We start from the raw sequence: 17,377 nt of genomic DNA, 5'->3' as shown, positions 1-17,377 counted from the left end.
GACCAACTTTGGTTGGTTTTTTGTCCGATTTTTTGACCGATCAAAGTTGGTCGATTTTTGCCGAATTTCTAGTAGTGCTCCTCAAACCCCAAGTAGGTGTTCAGAGTGCTTTGATCAAATTGATCCTTCAAGTTCTCTCCTTAATTACTTAAGTACCATTCTTTATATGTGCCACATTGGCATAGAACTCCCGTACTAAATGCTCCTTGGCATCCATAACACTCTGAGTGAACCATGTCCACCCCTTTCGCTCCCTAAATTGTTTAACCACATTTGGATTGAATCTATCCAAACCCTTCAATAGAAATTGTCGCTCAAGTGTGAGCGATCTCTGGGGCCACCACTCTCTGAATTTGGTGAATGCTGTCAAGCTCACAAATCTGTCTTCCCATGCCTCCTTCTTTTTCGACCTCTCTAGGCTGCCCACTCTAGTGTCACCCCCTCTACCATTATCTGGAATATCATTATCACCATACACTGCGACTAGTGTAGGGGGAGTGTGTGTGGAGGAGGGTTTTGAACCCTGGCTGCCTTCATCTGAACCCTCAGAAGAACTTGTTGAGGTGGAGGATTCATTGTGGAGTTGGTATCTCCCAGGGAACTGTGGTGGTTGAGATGGGCCTCAGGTTGTGCCTCTACAGAGTAGCCCTCAGAACCTTTCCTTGACGGTACATAAGAATTTGATTCAGCGGGCTCTGTGGCCCTGCTTCTCCCTATGGTAGTTGGCTTCTTTGATATTCCCTTCTGCACTGCAAGTGGTTGAGTACCCTTGCCTCGGCCTCGGGATGGTCCCCCCCCCCCCTCCTTAGAAGTATCACCACGACCTCTTGATCGAACCATTGTCTGAAATACAAAGCAACATGAGTCAGTTAAAGTCCAGAGGCAGGCTATAAAAAGTTACAGACAAAACAGTATGCAAAGGGGAAAGTGCGGTCCGCACAATTCTGAGTGTAGCCGCAGAATGCCTTGTGAGGGCTGCACAATTTTGAAGTGCGGCCGCACAATTGAAGTGCGGACCGCACAATTGTGAGTGCGGCCGCACAATTCCAGGCCCAGTAGTACTAGTTATTTAATTTTTCTTTTGCTAAAAGAAAAGAATCAAACCTTGTTAGTAATAAATGAATGGATCAAAGTAATAATACAATTGTTTATGCCCCATGGTAGGCGCCAAATTATTTACTCGTAAAACGGTATAGTAGAATTTGTAACATGGTTTATATACACATGAATTAATTTGATCCAAAAATATAAAATAAATAAGAGCAGAAATACAGAAATACGATTACAAAATAAATTAAACGAAATACAAGTCAGGCTATGAGTTAGCTTCTCTGATAGCAGTAACAAGAAAATTCTTAAAAATAAAGTAAAAAGTGTAATTTTATAGAATAAGAGCTGATTTTAGCTTTTGCGTACATAATGTTTGATCTCTACAATGGATACTAATTCTCCTATTTATAGCTCTATTTAGGGAGACAAGATCCCCGAATCAAGCTCCTTTTGAATGAGAATAAAACCATCATTGATGGATGCATAAGGATTGGCTATTAATATAGAGATTCTTTGTAACAACTGCTTATTGAATGTTTTCTTTCCCAACCGATGTCGTTCTTTTAAATCTTTGTTATCGGTTCCCGTGCCATCAGAATTTACACAACACCGAACTCATGTTTGTATCTGATGTCAACTATTTGCTAACTCATATATTACCTGTATCCAGTTACATGTGTCACCTCGCCATTCATCCACTTGTCGCTACCCAATTTTACCCCATACAGATATATTGGCTTCTTATTTACTATTATGTCATGTATCTAAACATATCACCATCAAAGATTGTGTTGCAATGATAAATACTACTCTATAACTAAAGGTTTCAAAGTTTGAATTCTGAAAATAAAATGGACTTTAATATGAGCGATATATCTACCTTAAAATGGGACTTTCCGGTACGAATCTAGATTAATCGGGTTCCTACGCAGGTATGTGTGTGTGTGTCTATATATATATTTAGGGAAGGAATCTATTATTACATAGAGAAGAGGAAAGGAAAAGAGGCAGAAACCAACGAGGGTTGTGGTGTAGTGGTAAGTACTCCTTCATCCTTAACCAGAGGTTTCGGGTTCGAGCCCTGGATATGAGCCACCTTTGTTAGGTAGCGCTTTACCCTCCAACGTGGGACTTTCCGACGCGAATTCGGATGAAAAAATAACGTTGTATAGTTAATTACAAAAATTATACAAAGTTTATACACTTTGGGCTATCAAATGTAAATAGCTTCACGCACGAGCTAAAAGTGAAATAGCCTAATTCAGATTTAGTCATGCCCCAATGCGGGTACTGGACATCTAGTGGGAAACCAAAAAGAAAAGACAAAAGATAGTGAAAAATCGTACCTATATCAAGAGCCCGTTAGGATTGACTGAATTTAAGTAGCTTTTAAGCACAAGTGCTAAAAAGTACTTTTTTAGTTGTGGAGCTTAATTTATTAATAAGTAGTTACGTATTTTAATAAAGTGCTGAAGCTAAAACTAAAAAGTTGATGTGTTTGATAAAAATATATTTTTTCTATTTAAAATGACTGAATACCCATTAAACCGTTAAACTAAAGATAAGCTTAATTATGTAGTTGTCTCGACTCGAAATTTTCACCTTCGGGACCGTGATGGCGCATAACATTTCACTTGCTAGGCAAACCAACGTTAGAGGATCTTAAGCCAATTTTAATAAACTACGAGAAATAAAAACAATTAAACCGAACTGCAATTAATACTGAGTGTGAAATAACATAAACAACTTTAATATCTAATTGCAACCCGGATCTGGAGTCACAATTCATAAGCTTCTAGAGTTTCTACAAATAGGGTTTGAAATAAATACAACTGTCTTGAATGAAAAAGAACAGTAAAGTAGGGGAAATGGAAGGGAACTTCAAGGTCTGCGGACGCCAGCAAAACTATCTAGAGTCTCCAAAGCAAATCCAAGCTGAAACGCCTCACGGACAACTGGGACCAATACCAAAATCTGTACAAGAAGTGCAGAGTGTAGTATGAGTACAACCGACCCAATGTACTCCGTAAGTATCGAGCCTAACCTCGACAAGGCTATGACAAGACACCACATAGAAATAAACTTGTGCAGATAACACTATACGTACAACAATAACAAATAAAAGCTAAACAAGTAATTTCGGGAGGGGACATGCGAAAAAGGGCACAAGATACGATAAGCACTACATGGAATGCTAATAAGAACAGTCAATCAACCTTTAACCAGCAAAAATGAATAAAACATAATGAACAAAATTGCACGACATCATCATTCATGCTTTTACTCTCAACCTCACTATGAAACAATAATATTGGCACGACATCACCCTTCGTGCTTTTACTCTCAACCTCAATGTGAAACGATAATATCGGCATGACATCACCCTTCGTGTTTTTACTCTCAACCTCACTGTGAGTCAAAAATAACTGCACGGTATCACCCTTCGTGCTTTTAATCTCACTTTCATCACAATCAATAGATACGACACAACATCACCCTTCGTGCATTAACACTCTCCCTTACTATATAACGGTGAACATAAATAAAAGGGAGACATAATAAGAAAGAAAAGGCCTCACATCAATGATGTTTCCACAATACCATCAAATATCTCAAATAGCTCATAAATGCGTAAAGAACGAACAATTTAATAATTAACTAGACTAAGCAGGGATATCATGATCAAAGAAGGAAATAAATTGCAAGAAAACAAGTTCTACCGCATGTTTTGACCCAACAACAACGAATAAGTACTCATCACCTCACATATACGTTGTACCAAACATCTAAACATGTAGCAATTACGCAAACAAGTCTTAATCCCTCAATTTAAGGTTAACCACGACACTTACCTTGCTCCAAAGACCAATTCAAAGCTCTACCTGGGCCTTTTCTCTAGAATCCACCTCCAAATCACTCGTATCTAACCACAATTGACTCAAATATATCAAATATTGCTAAATGAATCAATTACAATGCATAAATTTAGAATTTCAAAACTTTCCACCAAAAAGTAAAAATCGACCCCGGACCCGCTAGGTCAAAACACGAGGTTCGGACCAAAATACATTTACCCATTCATCTCCGAGCTCGGTTATATAATTTATTTCGAAATTCGACCTCAATTTGAGGTCTAAATTTTAATTTTGCTAAAATCCCTAACTCTACCTAAACCCTCAATTTTCACCATGAAAATCCTATATTTTAGGTTGAAAACTTATGAAATGTAATGGGTAATTGAAAGAAAGTAGGTTAAAATTACTTACCAATAAATTGGGAAGAAAAACTCTTGGAAAAATCGCCTCTAGGGGTTTCTAGTTTTGAAATTTGAAAGAATGGCAAAAATCCCAAACTGGTTCTGTTTTATCACTGGGCGTCAGGTATTCATCGCGTTCGCATGAAACCTGATGCGTTCACGAAGAGCAAAGCCTCAGTGGCTTACGCGTTCGCGAAGGGTTGCACGCGTTCGCGGTGGTCTGTCCCCCCTGGCCATCGCGTTCGCGAGCCTGGGCTCGCGTTCGCATAGAACAAACCCATGCTCCCCATCCAGACCCCTTACTCATTGCGTTCACGTAGAGCTGGACGCATTCGCGAAGATTGATCCCACCACTGCTTCGCGTTTGCGTAGAAGAAAACCCACCCCAGCCCAGATTCCCCTTCGCGATCGCGAAGCTCAACACCATATGACAGCTGAAGCTTCAAAAAAACCAAATTTTTTTAAGTTTAAAAGGTCTGTAGGCTATCCGAAACTCACCCGAGCCCTCGGGGCTTCAAACCAAATATGTACACAAGTCCAAAAACCTCATATGAACTCGCTCGTGCGATCACAACACCCGAATAACGCCTAAAACAACGAATCAGACACCAAAATCAAATAAAACTTTCAAGAAACTTTAAAACTTCTATTTTTACAAGCAGACGTCCGAATCACGTCAAACCAACTACGTTTCTCACCAAATTTGATAGGCAGGTTATAAATATAGCAATGAACCTATACCAGGTTCCGGAACAAAAATACCGACCCGGTACCAACAAACTCAAATATCGGTCAATTCTTTAAAATCATTAAACCTTTAAACTTTCAATTTTTGACAAAAATCAATAACTCGAGCTAGGGACCTCCGAATTCGATTCCGGGCATATGCCCAGGTCCCAAATCACGATACGGGCCCACCGGGACCGTCAAAATACGTATTCGGGTCCGTTTGCATAAAACGTTGACTGAAGTCAGCTCAAATGAATTTTTAAGACAAACTTTCATATTTTATCAGTTTTTAACATAAAAGCCTTCCGGAAAAATACCCGGATTACGCACGCAAATCGATGAAGACTTAAAGAAGCTACTAGAGGCTTCGAAACACAAAATTAGGTTCTAAAACTCTAGATGACCTATCGGATAGTATTTTTAATTTTAGGTTAATTCAAATACCCCAAATTACTATGAGTATTGTTAAGTTATAAGCTGATTTAGATAAACTTATTTTAACAAATGCAAAGGATTTATATAAATAAACATAATTTAAATACATCAAGGAAAGAAATTACAGCTTGTGCAATTCAAAGTTTTGCTAAATCATCACAAGTAAAAGAGCACAAATTACTGTCTTTCTTTATTGCCTATGAGCAGAGTATCACATAGAACGATTATGGAAGCAGAAAGAAAGAAAATGGAGTTAGGGTTTTTAATAAGGGAAGGGTCTATTTCTGTCCAGATGTGATTAATGTTATATATCTGCCACGCAATTAACCCTAAACAACCCCAATGCTGGTGAGATTATTTGAAACCCTGCCCCTCTACAGATTACTGTTTGTGTGTGTGTGTGTGTGTGTTCTTGAGATGGTATCTATATAGTGCATGCAGCAATCAGTTTATTCAGTTGCAGACATTTAGAAAAGTGAACACTAGTGTAAAGCCTTCATTTGTTGTGATTAAAGCAATTGGATGAATCACATACATTCTAATTTGGGATTAAGGTGTAATTGATTGATTAATTCTTGTTATCACATTACAGTATTAGAGCTTCACAGTATTCTTGTTCACACATTGTAGCTTTCTTTTTTCCAGAATATGCTCATTTGCACATTTCTTTAATAATAATTCATTCAGATATGATTGCTAACATTTAATGATGTTTTACTTGTTTGAGTTCATTATAGTATAGATTAGAAAAAAAATATGTGGAGAATGTGTTTATGCAATGACAACAAACTGTTACAAGGAAGATATCAGCCAAACTTGCTTGGGGAAAAGAAGGGTATATTCACCTGTCAAAAACAGAGAGAAGAGATATCCTATATTCACACCTAATATTAGTCGAATTATCATTGTAGAACCCACGAAAAGAAAGGACATCAACTTGAGAAGCTAGCTCGTGCAAACGGCAAACCAGTAACCAGCTAATATTTTTGTAGAACACTAGGCAAAGATTTGATCTTGAGAGGCTTGCTCATGCAAATGATGGATATGTATGTGCTAATAGAGAAACAGAAAAAGAAAACAATGAAAAAAGAAGAGCAGCAAAAGAAGACGAGTAGTACTCTGAAGCATGGCCTTGCTATTCGTTTAAGCTCCACTGTATGCACTGCAAACATAATGGTAACTGCTTGAGGTAAGAGCTCATCTATTTTAGATTAAAGACGAGAATTCACTGGGAAATCAACAGTGTGTTTGGCCTTGTATTTCCCTTCTGCAGAAAAATCAAAACAGGTATGATTATGAATATTGGAAACCAATTCATAGATACAGGTCATAAGTGTCAGGGCCTTGTCGCTTGGTGTCAAAAATGGGCAATTGGGCGCCAAAGCAGGCGGTTGGCATAAGCGTGCTTGGCACGTGGGGCAGTTGAGTGTTGAATGCAAATGTTATCTTGAAGGCTTGTTGGCAATGTCTGATTATAGTTATTTATTCATAGTGTTATATTTTTTCTTCATCTGTGCCTTTTAAAGTATGAGTGCTTTGTGCTTCAAGCCCCAAGAAACTTGGGTGCTTTTCGATGTTTTCGCCTTTGAAATTTCTTTCGATATATTTTATCTTAGTTTCTGATTTTCACAGTATGTTGGCCAAGAATTAAAATATATGCTCCTGTTATGATACCAATAGCTCAGTTGGTGGAATTGACTTATAGGTTGTAAGCCCCGTATGGAAGTTGACTCTTTCAAGAATCAGACTCCTATCATGTAGCAGAACATTTTAGCTGTTCAAAGCAAATGATTAATTAGGCTATATAATGGTCGTGCTAATTCAGGTTCATCTATTTCTTTGAAATCTAGGAATTGTATCTGATACTTTCTGCACATTTGTTTTTTCTTTTATTAGTTCCTTCTGCATTGAGCCGAGGGTCTGTCGGAAACAGCCTCTCTACATTCACCAGGTAGGGGGAAGGTCTGCGTACACACTACCCTTCCCAAACCCCACTTGTGGGATTATCCTGGGTTTGTTGTTGCTGCTGCTGATTAGTTCTTTCTGCACATAAACTATTAGGTCATTCTGTGTCTGCGTCATGCTATGCGCTATTGTAGAGATATTGTACTCCTTTTGCAAAGTATTAGTGGGTGTTTTCTTCTGACATGACTGGATGGGGTAAGTTTTCAGCTAATTATATTCTTAGTGTTGCATTAGTTATGTGGAGATTATATTTTCTTATATGGCTAATCAAACATTGTATTTGTTTATGTGGGATTTAGTACTTCTACTATTTTATCTTTAATATCTTTGGAGAGAGTGTTGAGTTGAGAATCGTTTATTAGAATACTTATACTTTACAGGGAAAAACAAAGCAGATACAGTCACAATAAATCATTTGCACATGTAAAAGAGTTGAACAGTGGCACCTAAATGGCTTAACATATCTAATGGAAGTACTAAAATACTTTATACAAAATTCAGGCTTCCACTTGTACTGAATCTAACATAAGAACTTTATGTGCAAGATTTGATCTGTAATTAAGGCCTCCGTTCATTCTAGTTGCAATATTACACTCAATTCTTAGCATTACAGGGAATAACAAACTAGACGCAGTCACAATAAATATCTTGCACATGTAAAAGAGTTGAGATGTAGCAGCTAAATGACTCGAAAGATATCTAATTAAATTACTGAAATTCAAGCATCCACTTGTACCAAATCCGACATCAGAACTTTAGATGCAGCTTTCATTCATTCTAGTTCTGATATCATTGTCAACTCTTCGCTAGAAGGGCATGCAATCACTCCAGCTCCTACGTGGGTGGTGTATCTTGCTGTAAAAGGAGGAGGAATAGTTAGATTGCTACCATCTCCTTCTAGCATTTGCGTAACAATTTTGATGGAAGGTCGATCCGTTGCATTCCATTGTATGCACCAAAGTCCTATGATAGCCAATTTCCTTACAATTATGATATCATCATCTTCCTCGATCCTGATTTTTAACTCCTCTCCTTGATTCAGCTGTTGATGAATCCACTCAGGAAAGTTCATTTGGCTAGTATTGGCTTTTGCGTCAAAATTTTTCCTCCCTCCAACCATTTCAAGTAGCATCATTCCAAAACTATAGACATCAGATTTATGAGATGCTTTTCCAAAATTGCTGGATAATACTTCTGGTGCAATATAACCCATGGTTCCTCTAGCTTCAGTCATGGTGACAACACTTTTCTCTTTAGAGCATAACTTGGCAAGACCAAAATCAGAGATCTTTGGGTTCAAGTTATGGTCTAACAGAATATTTTGGGGTTTGATATCGAAATGAAGGATTTGTTGGTCACATCCTTGATGAAGATACTCCAGTCCTTTCCCTATACCCATAGCAATATCTTGAAGCTTCTTCCAATTAAGGATAATGCGATCTTTGGAACTTGCTGGAAAAATGAGTTTGTCAAGCGTCTGATTTGGCAAATATTCATACACAAGAGCGTTTCTGAATCCATCAGCGCAATAGCCAACTAGGCGAACCACATTGAAGTGGTGGATTTTTCCCATTGCTGCAACTTCATTAATAAATTCTTCCCCATTTCCTATGGAGTCATTTAGCACTTTGACAGCAACATGAATTTCATTAGAAAGTGTTCCTTTATAAACAACCCCGTAAGCTCCCTCTCCCAATCTTTCCTGAAACAGATTTGTTACCTTCTTAAGATCTGCGTAAGTATATCTAGTAGGCCTGAGAGCTCTGTAGTCTTCCAGAAAATTTTCAACTCTCGCTTGATTCTCTCTTTCTATTTTGCTTGAGCTATAAAACTCATAGAGTGCCAACATAATAATTCCCAAAAGAATAAGACCTAGAACTCCACCTGGAACATTTCATCTCCCACATCATACAGAAGGCAACTAAAAATGTGTAAAGGAGAAAAGAATTATACGAAAATGCATAGAGTACATACCTGCAATCAGTGGTTTCTTTAATGTACCAGCTGTCAGAATCAAATTAAATTTTTTGTTATAGCAAAGAGAAGCGCATAATAGTTTTGTCAAGATAGTAAACATTGATGCATCCAAAATATTGTTTTCCTGTGCTTACACAAAAATAGTTTGGTTTGAGGCTGAACATGTATTAGGCTGAATTTCAAAACTGTGACCTTCATATTCAGGAATCGGAGTTACTGCACTCCAATCAAGCTTGATGTGATTTTGATTTCAAATATTTAATTGGATTTGGGGACTTGGCTTAGGCTAGTCTAAATGGGTTCATGCTCTCTTCTATTTCGTGTCTGTTGTTTGTTTTTTAAAGTCATGTATGTGAATTCTGTTTCAAGCTGACTTTTCATTTATCTTAATAGTATCATGTAAGCCTATTTGCAGTTTCTTACTGGCAGGAGAAGATAAACCGGAATAGAAAGTAAGCAGGAATTGGAGCTGTTTTATTTATGGACATCTACGTTCTCTTTTGTAATTAATTATGCAATCAAAATACAACTTTGAAATGAGTTAATACCTTTTGTAGTGTATGGTCGGTCAAGACACTGGGTTCTCAGTTGCTTAGTATAGTTCTTGAAGCCACAATCCTTTCCAAGACCTTCACAGTAGCTACATTTCGGATTTGACCAACGGAGTTGAAGGTAATTGTTCTCTATACTGTAGGGAACTGATGGAATTTCGAGAATCTTTTTGCAAGTTGCAGGGGGGAGATCATCCAAAGACCATGAGGAGTCAATAGCAACTATTGCTTTGTCAGAGGCACAAGGTTGTTGGCCCAGATAATCTGCTGGGATACCAGAACATTTGAAAACCGAATAGTCATCTAGTGTAAGATAGGGTTTAACAGTGAAAAAGAAAGGAGATGTTGATAAATTAAGGTGAACTAGCTTAAGAATAAGACAACGTTCAGGATCATAAAGGCGAATCTGCTGAGACATATAATCAATTTCTTCAACAGATAGTCTAACTGAATTGGAAAGGGTGAGTATAGTTTTGTTTTTGCTGTCACAAGATAACTCGAAGCCAGGATAGCCACAATATTCCGGCTGATGTTGAAGCCTGAAGGGAAAATGAATGCTAGGGCCATCACTTCCACACCTGGACTCTCTGCAATCATATGTTCCTTCACCAGCCATAGCAAAAAATACCATGATTACGAGAAGTAAGTGCAGGAGGAAAAAGATGGTCATCTCTACTGAAAGACCTTAAAAATCAAGCTTGCAGTTGTGCCAGAGGCAAATATAGAACTTTGACAAGTCTTGCATTAATATGTTGAAAGGCCAGGCCGGTGCACAAGGTATCCTCTCTTTTCATGCAGGTCCGGGAAGGGCAGCACCACTTTGCTGGTTGGACCAAAAGTCAATGTTGATGTCTCTTTTTTGATCTGTACACTGTACGTTATCAAGAAAAGTCTTACATCCATTAATGACTCTATTTCTTTGTGAAGACTTGGACTTTTGTTTTATTTGATGACTTTGTACAGTCAACAGTATTAAGAGAAGTCTTGCATCCATTAATGACTTCTCTTTCTTTGTGAAGACTGAAGACTTTTCTTTCAGGATTTAGTGACTTCATTTCTTTCTTTTGCAACAGCATAATTGGTATTTTGTGGGCCAAGAAAAGGAGGGGGATGAAAAATTTATCTTCTTGACTACTACTAGCAGTGTTTGGCACCAGTACTGAAAAGGGAAAACCCTTAAAAGAAACACACACACACACACGCACAGAGTTAACCATGAAAATGTCTGGAGGAACCAAGTTTCCTTCAGTTCTTACAATCCTCATCTTCTTGCAGCTCTCTGACACCCCATTTGCCGAACAGAACCAGCGGTGTGCACCTTCTAGTTGTGGGCATATTAAGAACATCAGCTACCCCTTTCGATTGAAAACTGGTCCAAAGCACTGTGGCGACGAAAAATATGAATTAAGCTGCCAAGGAAATCGCACCATATTCACGATATTTACTGAAAATTTGAATGGGTCTCGGAACTACTATGTGCAATCCATCAATTACGATAACTCCACTATCCGCCTTGTAGATCCTGGTATAAGAGAACAAGTTGTTTGCTCTCTTCCTCAGCATTCAATTACGTTTTTCACTCTCCCTTTTCAATTTGATATTACTAAACCTGATGGTTCTTATGCTCCTTTAGTTGTGCCAATCACTATTTTCAGCTGTCCATTTGCCATGAATTCTCCCGCCTTTGTAGAAATCACTAATTGTCTCAACAGGAGTGATGCTTCCAATACTTCTTCTGAATTATTAAAGGGACACACATATGCAACCATGGCCAAATTGTTGGCATCTGATTTGAGCGTAGGGTGTACTGTAAACCTCATGTCAATGACTTCATGGACTATTGATGATGCAAATGTTTATATTTCAATCTTAGAGCTGCATAATGCTTTGGCATATGGGTTTGAACTTTCATGGTTTCGTGACATTTACTGTAACAAGTGCGACTATTTTTATGGTTGCGAAGGTGAAAATTCTAGCGATGTTCGCTGTGTGGATTACTCCTGCACGGTTTACAATTTTCATTTCTTCAAAACTTCATGTGGTAAGAATATTCCTGATGTCTTGCCAGAACTTAAGACGTTTTTAGCATTTTTCTATGTAATCTGTAAAGGTCTCTCTCATTCATTTTCTCACCCTCTCTCTATTTTGTTTTTGGGGGGTCTTGGATATGCTCTTTGAACAAACACAATGAAGTTACTCAAAGACATCTTCTCAGCGTTCTTGCAAGTAAGCACTCGTTCTATTGTCAATTCTGGTTTTATACATGCTAGAATTATATAATCGGTAAATAGTTGCAAGTGAGATTAACTGTGTTATTAATTGTTGGTGTTCTCGCAGGATTCATTCCATTTGGTAAGCCACATCTGTTGTCTTTAAAATTTATTCATTCTTAGGAAGAGAAGAACTGAACTATAGACCGCTCCGCTTGAAACCAATCTAAACTAACACAGACTGAATTCCTTTTTATTAACACTCTGTTTCATTTCATATGACAAAATTTGACTACAAGTACAATTAAGAATATCATTTAATTTATATGTTATATTATGGATAGTAATAATAAAAGAAAATAGAAAAGTAATAGTTGAAAAATATCCCAGTTTATGTTGCGTACTTACCTTTTTAGTCTGTCCCAATAAGAATGTTACTTTCTTATTTAAAAAACTTTAAACTTCTCATTTTTTCATTAATTAATTTTTTATAGCGACAAAATTTCTATGGTTCATTTTATATCACAAATTCAAAAGGTTTCTTTCTTGCCTAAACATTGTAAGCAGTCAAACACTGCCACACAAAAGTCTTACTTTATGATGGTTGCACACAGGGCTTAGCATTGTGGCAAGAATCATACTATTCCCATGCATATTTGTGTTTCTAATGATTGAATTACGAAGAAGGCATATGTCGATCTTTGATGCAATTGAAAGTTTCCTGCATAGTAGAAACAATTTCATGCCCATTCGATACCCCTATTCCAACATAAGGAAGATGACTAGGAATTTCAAAGAGAAACTAGGCCAAGGAGGTTATGGTTCAGTATATAAAGGCAAACTTCAAAGTGGTCCTAATGTTGCAGTGAAGATCTTGACCAAGCCCAAAGCTGATGGGCAAGACTTCATCAATGAGGTTGCCACAATCGGGAGGATTCATCATGTTAACGTGGTACAACTTATTGGCTATTGTGCTGAGAGATCTAAACGTGCCCTCGTATATGACTTCATGCCTAATGGATCACTTGACAAATACATCACATCCCGAGAAGGAGGAACTCTACTGAGCTGGCAAAGAAAGTCTGAAATCGCTCTTGGAGTTGCTCGAGGTATTGAATATTTGCATCGAGGTTGTGACATACAAATTCTACATTTTGACATCAAGCCACACAACATACTTTTGGATGAAAATTTCGTTCCAAAAATTTCTGACTTTGGTCTGGCCAAATTATACCCAACGGATAACAGCATTGTTACTCTAACAGCAGCAAGGGGAACAATCGGATATGTAGCTCCAGAACTGATCAACAGAAGCATTGGTCCGATATCTTATAAGGCAGATGTGTATAGCTTTGGAATGTTACTGATTGAGATAGCAGGCATGAAAGGAAACTTGGCAGCAAGAGAGGATATGTCAAGCCAGTATTTCCCACATTGGATATATGATCAATTCGACAAGGAAAAGGAAATTGAAGTACCAGACGATGATGAAAAGAAGATCATAAAGAAGCTCACTTTAGTTGCTTTATGGTGCATACAAATGAATCCACTCGATCGTCCCTCAATGACTAAAGTGGTTGAAATGATTGAAGGTGAATTACAGGCTTTGCAAACGCCTCCTAGGCCTTCTGAATCACTGCAACCATCTCCGTTGGAATTCAATCTGAGTTCTTCACTAGGTTCAACTGAGTCTATGATTTTGCTTGAGAATTGTTCTGATTCTGCAAAAGTAGATGTAATTATTGGTTGACATGTGAGTACCACAAACTGTAACTTCACATTATGTAATACCTGTGCTCTATCTTTATGTAACTTTCTATTTTTGTCTTTTATGCCTTTATGTGTAATGAACATGGTTTTTGCAAATTAGAGTAATGGGAGTTAGTAAAAGAAAGTGTGGCTTTCACTATGACTTATTGTTCAGTCTCCTCAAATTGTTTATCTTATTAAGAAAGGATGTACCAGATTTATCTTTTCAGAAATGTGCAAATAGCAGGAGTGATTGTCAGGAATGGCCAAGGGGCTGGTCTTTAAATATTGTATCCCTTTTTGAATGTATTTAAAAAATAATCTCTAGACCCGCGTAGCTCTTTGGGAATTTCTCTACCGGATCAGTTGAGTTTATGCTATATTTACTTTACCTATATTGTTAATTGTTCACAAGCTATACCCGACTGACATGATTTTGTGATTGTTCGTTCACCAAACTCTACCAGATCGGCGTAACTTTATGTTATCATATTACTCCATTTACTTTAATATAGCGAAGAAGAAGAAGAAGATACAGAGAAGAAGAAGCTAAATGGGCAAATATATAATTTGGCACACAAGGAAAATATGAAGAGTCTATTTATTAAAAACTCCATTAATTACATAGACATTCAGCTAAAATCAGTCTCATTGGAGAACAACCACATAATTTTTCTAAATAGAAGTTGGCTAAGACTTATAGTCAAGCAGACATTTTTCGTACTTCATTTTATTCCTGTTTTTCGCTATATATATAATTAATTACATCACATATTTTAACTAATTAAAAGAAATAAAATGCTTGATGGATGAAACATGTAGGCTGGCGTGGTTAAAATAAAGGGAGTGCATGCTTTAAATAAGTTTACTTAGTTAATTATCATTTATGTATAAATAGTTAATAAGTGATAATTTATTAGTTCAGTAAATTATTCAAATATAATTAATTTTTAGTACATATTTATTGAATTTTCAGATAAACAAAGAAATTTGTGAAGGATTCATGTGATGGATTGTATCTTTCATAATACTGTGACAGTATAAAGTTTTGCCTGAATTTCTATTCTAGTAGGACATTTTTTTGAAGCACGGGGAAAAAGACTCTTAAAAGGAATAAATCTACTTCATATGACTTATCCTTTATTGAAAGACAAGTTTTGCACTTCTATAAATTGAAGATCCTTCCCAAAAGTACAACAATATCCACAATGTAGTATTCCAACAAGCTTTGTTTAGGGGAATAATTTATTCTCTCAATAATATTTTTTATATATTAGTAGATTGATGTAAGTCACTTGACCAACCACTTTAAATGATAGCATCTTTATATATATATATATATGCCTGGTTTATCGTCACCAAAAATATTTTGTTTGCTTCCGCATGCATCATGTTATATTATAGTGTTTGACGAATTTAATTTTTAATGTGTAAAGCATTTGCGACAGATTAAAAAAATATATTTTATCTCTATCTGTGATGGACATTTCTTCACAAATTAGTCAATAATTTTGTGGCTCGATTATTTATTCGTCACTTGAATTTGTGACGTTTGAAATTGTGAAACCTAATAATCCATTATTAATGAGTCACACTTAACTTTTTCTTGTCTTGCATTAATGAGTTCAAGAATGTTGTGGTAATGGAGATGAGGTAGACATGTGCGACTACAAATAAATAAATAAATAAATAAATAGAAAAGTTTATTTCTCATGATTAATGTTTAGTACTAAAATTGACAAAGATTTCCTTAAAAAAAAAAAAATTGACAAAGAAGGTGATAGAAAATTCCATACACCGTGTTGAATATTCTAATATTAGGACTTTTTTTCTTCACATTATTGTTTCAATCTATCTGTCCTCTTTCATTTAAGTGTCGTGAACTATCTTTCTCCAAAGTTTTGCAGGAAAGCAAAGGTAGAAGGAGACTTGGACTTAGTGAGCCCATGGTCGGGAAAATTACCATTACTTCGGAGCGTTGTTGACAACGTCGTAAGAAAACTTTGCAGTTCTTACTTAGGGCCAAGAATCAACAAGAAGATTACTTTGGATTCATACCTTTGAGATGGCTCCACCTCCACTGATCCCCATATCACCAATTACTGAAACAATTGCCAAAGCAGATTCAATTTTGAGGCATATGTGAACCCCACGTTGGTCTCCCATTTTCTGACTTTTCTTTCTATTTCTTTTTTAAATCTTAAGTTGATTGGAAAAAGAAAACTGTAAGAAAGGAAGTCACATTCTTTATTTGTCGTATCTTCCGGTATGAGTACAGCCAACTCAATAAATAACAAGACTAATATTGGGACGAAAGTAGTGACGAGCCCAACAGATACAGTCTAGTATAGAAATAACAGTACAGAAATGTAGGCATGCTTTCAAGTTCAACAGTTAAACTTAGTACAAGTAAAATAGATCAATTCTGAATGATATGAGCAATATGAAATCTTTATATCTACGTGCCAATGTACGTGTTGTATATGATGCACCTCAGTGGAAAACCTCGTGTACTCACGATCACAAACAACTCAGTCACTCAGTACAAAATATGGTCAATCCAGCCCAGGAAAGATCCATCACACACACACACACACACACACACACATATATACATCAACTAGCAGTCAATCACTCAGTAATGTATAAGGCTAATCCAGTCCATGAATAAATTTATCCCTAAATATGAATGATTCGGATAAGATCCATGCCCAGGGAATTCATCACAATTATAAATAAATAAGGCAACTCCATGCCCTAGGAAGTCCATCCCCAATATAAATCATTTGCGCTCAATATAGGTGGTGCAGACTCTGGAGGGGCTCCTTCAGCCCAAGCGCTATATAAAGCCGATATGATTTACTGTGGCGTGCAATCCGATCCCATAATAATAAAGCCTATACGGCCTGCTGCGGCGTACAACCCAATCCATATAATAATAATAAATATAAAGCCAATATGGCATGCTGCGGCGCACAATTCGATCCCATAAATATCCTCATTGATGAACATGACTGAGTATGAAATGTACATTTTAAAACAATTAATTCAACAGTAACACGATCCTATGGGTCCCAAAATATCGACAAATAGCCTAAACATGATCTTTAATACGAGCCTCAACTCAATTTCTCTAACACGTGAAGGATATGCGGATAATAACATGATTCTTTAATTTTACAACTCCACAGAATGTATTTAAGTCACAACTTCTATGGTGCACGCCCACACACCCGTCGCCTAGCATGTGCATCACCTTCATACAATTCACATAACACGTAATTCAGGGAATACCCTCATAACCAAGTTTAGAAGTGTTACTTACCTCAAACCGTGCAAATTCTTTATTCCATTATGCCTTTACCTCGTGAATCGGCCTCCGAAGGCCTTGAATCTAGTCATAATTAATATGATTCAGTCAATACAAATTATAAGAATTAATTCCATATGAAACT

The 17,377-nt window shown here is 36.9% G+C and overlaps 2 protein-coding genes across 2 annotated transcripts; one reads left to right on the top strand and one right to left on the bottom strand.

Annotated features, from left to right (window-relative positions):
- Nucleotides 1-7,920: 7,920 nt before the first annotated feature.
- LOC107771422 (rust resistance kinase Lr10-like) lies at nucleotides 7,921-10,801 on the bottom strand. The gene is made up of 3 exons (XM_016590781.2): nucleotides 9,961-10,801; nucleotides 9,410-9,439; nucleotides 7,921-9,319 (listed from the first exon to the last, which is right to left on the bottom strand). Exons 1-3 carry the CDS (start codon nucleotides 10,631-10,633, stop codon nucleotides 8,208-8,210), a joined length of 1,815 nt encoding a protein of 604 aa, XP_016446267.1. The 5' UTR covers nucleotides 10,634-10,801; the 3' UTR covers nucleotides 7,921-8,207.
- A 377-nt stretch (nucleotides 10,802-11,178) lies between these two features.
- Nucleotides 11,179-14,067, top strand: LOC107771421 (rust resistance kinase Lr10). Its single transcript, XM_016590780.2, has 3 exons — nucleotides 11,179-12,004; nucleotides 12,157-12,189; nucleotides 12,788-14,067. The coding sequence occupies exons 1-3, from the start codon at nucleotides 11,179-11,181 to the stop codon at nucleotides 13,921-13,923; spliced, it is 1,995 nt and encodes a 664-aa protein (XP_016446266.2). The 3' UTR covers nucleotides 13,924-14,067.
- Nucleotides 14,068-17,377: the final 3,310 nt, after the last annotated feature.

This window comes from Nicotiana tabacum, chromosome 19 (assembly GCF_000715075.1).
Source record: "Nicotiana tabacum cultivar K326 chromosome 19, ASM71507v2, whole genome shotgun sequence".
NCBI lineage: Eukaryota > Viridiplantae > Streptophyta > Magnoliopsida > Solanales > Solanaceae > Nicotiana > Nicotiana tabacum.
This window is presented reverse-complemented; position numbering and strand designations above follow the sequence as displayed.

What these genes read in the sequence shown, in the direction of transcription:
- LOC107771422 (XM_016590781.2), bottom strand. Translation starts at nt 10,633, where the DNA reads ATGACCATCTTTTTCCTCCTGCACTTACTTCTCGTAATCATGGTATTT. An exon ending in CCGACCATACACTACAAAAG is followed by an intron (nt 9,440 to 9,960) that starts GTATTAACTCAT and finishes TGATTCTGACAG; the next exon opens with CTGGTACATTAAAGAAACCA. An exon ending in AAAGAAACCACTGATTGCAG is followed by an intron (nt 9,320 to 9,409) that starts GTATGTACTCTA and finishes GAAATGTTCCAG; the next exon opens with GTGGAGTTCTAGGTCTTATT.
- LOC107771421 (XM_016590780.2), top strand. Translation starts at nt 11,179, where the DNA reads ATGAAAATGTCTGGAGGAACCAAGTTTCCTTCAGTTCTTACAATCCTC. An exon ending in TTTCTTCAAAACTTCATGTG is followed by an intron (nt 12,005 to 12,156) that starts GTAAGAATATTC and finishes AACACAATGAAG; the next exon opens with TTACTCAAAGACATCTTCTC. An exon ending in TCTTCTCAGCGTTCTTGCAA is followed by an intron (nt 12,190 to 12,787) that starts GTAAGCACTCGT and finishes GGTTGCACACAG; the next exon opens with GGCTTAGCATTGTGGCAAGA.